Source organism: Tachysurus vachellii, chromosome 15 (assembly GCF_030014155.1).
Source record: "Tachysurus vachellii isolate PV-2020 chromosome 15, HZAU_Pvac_v1, whole genome shotgun sequence".
Taxonomy (NCBI): domain Eukaryota; kingdom Metazoa; phylum Chordata; class Actinopteri; order Siluriformes; family Bagridae; genus Tachysurus; species Tachysurus vachellii.
In genome coordinates this window covers 12,789,524-12,795,084 of record NC_083474.1, presented here as the reverse complement: position 1 = coordinate 12,795,084, position 5,561 = coordinate 12,789,524, and the positions used below count along the sequence as shown (strand labels likewise).

Here is a 5,561-nt window from a genome sequence, read left to right as displayed (position 1 = left end):
TATTGGCAATACTCCTACACACTAAAGCATCATAGCATGAGATCTGAAGTGTTGTTTGTATGAGAACTCACTGCTTCTCTTTCTTAAGCCATCGACCTAACTGCCATTTTCTATAAATGCTCAACACAGACATCTGTAAGTGAATGGCTTTGTCCTTATTCTGAAGTGAGCAACCATTTTATCTTGAGGCACAGAGAACTCACATGTTGAACTGTAAAGCTATCTGAGGCAGGTACAAGAAGAATATGTAATATCATAATGCAAAAACATCTCACAGCATCTTGTAGCATGACAATTTTTTACACTTTCCTAGCAGCACATTGTATGAAATGACACTAATTAGCAAAATCCTGTTTGTCTTAGATGATTTGCTGTTGCGCAAATTGTCTACGTTTTCTTAATTGTAAAATGTTCGGAAGGGACTCATAAAGTAAAATAAGCAATTCTGGAATTCAATCCTAACTGAATTACCTTGGAATTACTATGCCTACTGACAGCATTTCATATAAAGACATTTCTGCTGTTTAACATGTACAGTACCTATTTTTTTTTTTTTTTTTTTTTTTACAAATCTATACAAGATTAAACTGATTGGTGTATTATGCAGATCTGATAATAACGGTTTTAAAACTTAAAACTTAAAAAAAAAACAGTACATAATCTACATAATCAATAAACCTCCCCTATGCCTGGATTCCACCTATATATTGTAGGATATGCAAACATTCAAGAGTGTCAGATGACTTCTCTGGCTGCTCTGATTACCGAGTCCATTAAAATAGTAGGTCATTCAGTAAGCAGGAGTTGGGGGAATGCACTCTCACTCCCACACCTATAATGCATGGCTGCTAAAGCTTTTATCAAAGTGTCTCATCCTCCACAGACCACATCTTCCCAGTGAAAAAGCTGTTAAGTGGAATGTGTTGCTCATGACTGTGCCAGACCACACAATGAAAATCAGAGGGAGAAAGAAAGGAGAAAGTAGTAAGTTCTGCAGTAGTTTGGCAAGGTTAGGTGTCGTCTCACTTGAATTAGCTATGGCTAATCTGCCCACAATACAAGCATGAAAAAAATGACATCTGTAAGCCATTTACACTAATTGATGTTTTAGTACTTGGCTATCATTGCTTTTATTCCAATTACTGGATATTGCTGGAGTTGGGCACTTAGCCTTTTACAAGAGATGACTGCATAAATTGTCTTGTCAATGGTAATTAAAATTGACTTAAACAGACACAACAACCAGCCGAAGATTTGTTCCATTTTTTCATCCAAACGTATGGTCTGAATTTGGATTTACTTTTCTGTGTAGAATCTAAGTTAAGTTACTCAGTGGGAAAGGGTTTATTGTATTATATGGAATGATGTAAGTTAAAATCCAAGCACTCTAATCACTCTTCTGCTTCTCCTTTGGTTAAAAGCATCAGCTAAATGAGAAATAGTAAAACAAATATAAATGTATATATTAGGTTCCTACACTGAGACCTGTGAAGCCAACCACTGTATCTTTTTAAATTGCTGCTCACACATAGAGAAATGTGTTAACAGTTGGCTTACACATACAAATCCACAGATGCCTCTGATTGGTCAGTGTTGCTCTTTATCCCCCTCATCCAGAGAGCATGGCCAATTTTCTTTCTTGAATGCCAAGCTGTAGATATGGTTTCTTTCATTTTCTGTGCTAGAATATGTTATGTGAATAACATAGACATGCCTTCTATATTTGTTTAGATGCTTTGATAGTTCTGTGCAGTTGTGTCAATGTGGGTGGATAATATAAATTACTAACCTGGGCCTACTAAGGGGGTCCTCTAGGGGCTGAAATTAATCATGTAGGGCCTATAGTTTAGTGAGCTTCTTGTTATGGCAAGCAAATAAGTACATATTTCTGTTGTCTGATTAATTGAACTTGATGGAATCTGCTAATAAGGTGATCAATACTCACCCAGTCTCATAAATTGCACATGAACATTTGTGGATGTAAGGACTGTAATAATGACACAAGGCATTTAACAAAAAAGTACAACCGAATTTGTCATAACTTCCGAGTCGCTTAACAAAATACGTTCTGTGAATACGCATCGCCACAATGGCTTCAATTATTTCAGGTTTACAGCCAAAAGGCAAAATATTTGTTCATATTGGACAGACATTTTATAACATTGGATGACTACATCTATATATATTATTCTCCAGCAGAATGCCAGCTCACTTGTAATGGGCTTTTCTATTCCCTGTCACGATTAGCACATTATACTAATGAGCCTATTACCTTAATGATGCTCCATTTAGAATTTGCAAGAAGAACACACACACACACACACACACACACACACACACACACACACACACACACACACACATACACACACACACACACACACACACAAAACATTTTCACAATTCTTTATTGGTATTTCAAAGTAGGCATTGAAAAATAAAATAATACCTGTGTTCATTACAATGTTATATTAAATGTCTCCTTATGGTTAAACACAACGTCAACGAAATACAGAAAATAACTTCTGGAAAAATTCTTATTCACTGTAGATTTTAAATGACATTCCTTAGATATAATCGTATTATAATAAAATAGTTAATTGTTAGCTTTAGATTAATCTTGAGCAAAAATGCAAAGATGAAAGCAATGAGCCAAAGCCTTAGCATAATACATAACTAAAATACCTCTGGAAATATATTGTATATCGCTATGGGACTTACAGCACTCTGACCAAAACATGAAGATGCTTTTAATACTACCACTAGGAGCTGCAATAGTGCACTAACAGTCTCAGGGAAAGGGGCTAAACTACTACACTTCTTCATGCCAAGCTTTCAGAGAAAGTTCTCAGCTCTCACCTGATCTTAGGCCTATACTTGACATAAACTTAGATCACAATTTTGCCTAACATCAATACATATTTTTTCAATAGACAGCTATAAATAAAGGTGCACAGCAAAATCCACAGTGTTGCATCATACCATCGTCCTCCATATTAGGTTATTCTATCTGGATGCAAATGAAATATGTAAGAGTTCATTCATAAATCAAATGTTAATTTAAATTTCTACACTGTGGGTGTGAACACTGGGGACCTTGCTGAGCAGATTGTATAGAAATACTCTAAAATCTGTACCAGGAAGTATGAGGAAAAAGTCTACATGCCCAGTTGTTTGTATTAGTCCTTATTTCAGCTCTTACATACAGAAATTCACGATATTTCTATCCTCAATTCAATCATTAAATCATACCTGACTTTTGAAAACAAATATATCATCCAGCATGTCGCCTACTCCTAATCAAATATTACAGATTGGTCCACATCATCCATCAACTCTGGCGATCCAGATGACAATTGTATAGCAGGCAATCCTTGTTTTAGAGGTGGGAGTCTATTTATTCACATGGATGAAAGAAGATCTATACAATCCTCACACATTATCTTATAAATCGTTATAAATCTATTGGCCTTTAAGCACGCGTCTATTGTTTCCACCGGGCTCCTCCCTCCTGAAGCTGAAGAAGACATAGCACTGTTCATGCGTATAGAGGTCTGCATCTCCCCGTGTAATATAATTATACGAAAACACGGGATGTATTTACAGAGTCAAATGATTGGGATGGCATCGCATTAATCAAGACACCGCGACGGATTCCAACAGGTGATCAGCACGCATCTGGCTTGTATGTCTCGTACTATCTGCGCACTCTTTCTCTGGGATGCCTGCGCTGTCGGTGGCTTCTTTATCCGATATTTTCGAGTTTAGATCGCTTTTCTGCACCGCCGTTGGTCTCTCCATTACGCAGTGCCTGATCTCCGGCTTCCCGAGCACGGCTTTGGGGCGGCCGCTGTCGCGTTCGTACTCCTCCTGTGCTTTCTGCATTTTGCGCTTCCTCAGCTTGCTCTTGTGCAAGTGAAAGGTGGCGAGGGAGACCAGGATAGTGCCGGCGATCATCGCCACAAGCACTAAGAGCACCATCGTGGACGAAAAGGAACGGAAGAGCGGATCGGTGGGGTCGGCGCACGTGCCATTGGCGCGCGCCGTGCCATTCGGGTTGCACGGTGGAATCGAAAGCGCCAGGCTTTCGGAAGACCCGGCGCTCATTTAGTCCTTTTAAAAAGTGTATTCCTCTCCAAAAAAAAAAAAAAAAAAAAAGAGGACGAGATGATGACGGCTGTCGGCGAATTGCGTATCACCGTTGCCTTTATATTGCGCTCATTCCTCTTCCACGGACGGATTTCAAGGTTCCCTCGGGAGGCACCCTAAAAAAGATCCAATACAGAATTGAATAAAAGTGGTAATGCGGTTAGGGAAAAAAAACACTGAAACCTCACCATCACTTTAGTGTAATGTAATGTAGTGTAGTTTAAACTTCGAAATGTCTGACTAAACATAAAAAATAGTTACCCACCGTGTATCATGAACATCGCTTACATATTTTATTTCTGTCCAACCAGGAGCAGGGAAACTGATAAAACCTCCAGCAATAGTACATGAACTTTGATAATGAATAATTAATATATGTGGATCATTGGTAGGCCTGTCGCTTTATGGATAGTCTGCAATATGTTAATAAATATAATAATGATACTCGCAGTTTAATTTGATTCTTATTCATAATATAAAAACACCGTTTTGGAAGGAAAGAGATTTAATTTTTAACTGCGGCATTCCTGCATAAGACTAAAGTGGATGAGCTACAAATTGCAAAATATATCAGAAGTAGCACATCTGACATGAATTTTCTTGAGTGCAACGACTATAATTAGTGCAAGATATCACATAATAAAAAAAATGCAGTTTACCTTCCACAACTGTGGGAATCCTTCCGTTCGGGTGGCGAAGACTGGCCGCGTTTGCAGATTACGAGAAAGAAATAAAAAGGAAGCGGAAAAGCGGCCAATCCCTCACAGATCGTGATGACGTGTCGATAACCCCAAAAGGGCACAGTAACCAGCAAGCTCATTCATGCATATTTTTACACGCATATGCTCCGTCTTTCACTCAGATCTGCAGAGTAAAGCTTGTAACGCACTGTAGAGGGAAGACACGACTCGCTTTTGTTGCCACTCGTGTCACGGAAAGCTGCGCCCGTTCTGTCCCATCAGCTGAGTCGGCGAGAACTCAACACTTGCAGGAGAACAATAGACGCATTTAAAGATTTCAGTGTGTTCGGGTGCAATGAATTCTATCGAGCTTGTTAGATTTCTTCTCATGTCGTTATGCGCGAAAGGAGCTGTTCAGTGCTGAATTCGCGGAGGAGGAGGAGGGGGGTGAGGAAGCTAAATCGCTATATAAAACGGGGAAACTGGGGCGCGCGTGCTAGTGTTTAACGCGACACTGATACGGGATCTGAGTTTGGAAAAGAACGATCTGAAAGAGCGTTCCGAGTTGTCGAGCTCACAGCTGTTTTGTCAAAATGGCAGAATGGACGCAGAATACGTGAGAGGACATTAGAATAAGAATGTCCACTGGTAAAATAAAAACTGGTGTGATACTAAAAAATAGCATTGCTTATGCAACTGTATATCATTCATCTTCAATAATTCTAAGTCTAT

The 5,561-nt window shown here is 39.0% G+C and overlaps 1 protein-coding gene across 1 annotated transcript; it reads right to left on the bottom strand.

The window, feature by feature from the left end:
* Nucleotides 1-2,454: 2,454 nt before the first annotated feature.
* On the bottom strand, nt 2,455-5,332 carry si:dkey-35i13.1 (uncharacterized protein C11orf87 homolog). The gene is made up of 2 exons (XM_060888439.1): nt 4,809-5,332; nt 2,455-4,265 (listed from the first exon to the last, which is right to left on the bottom strand). The coding sequence occupies exon 2, from the start codon at nt 4,105-4,107 to the stop codon at nt 3,637-3,639; it is 471 nt and encodes a 156-aa protein (XP_060744422.1). The 5' UTR covers nt 4,108-4,265; nt 4,809-5,332; the 3' UTR covers nt 2,455-3,636.
* Between the last annotated feature and the right edge of the window lie 229 nt (nt 5,333-5,561).

Coding starts and splice junctions, on each gene's coding strand:
- si:dkey-35i13.1 (XM_060888439.1), bottom strand. CDS start 4,107: ATGAGCGCCGGGTCTTCCGAAAGCCTGGCGCTTTCGATTCCACCGTGC.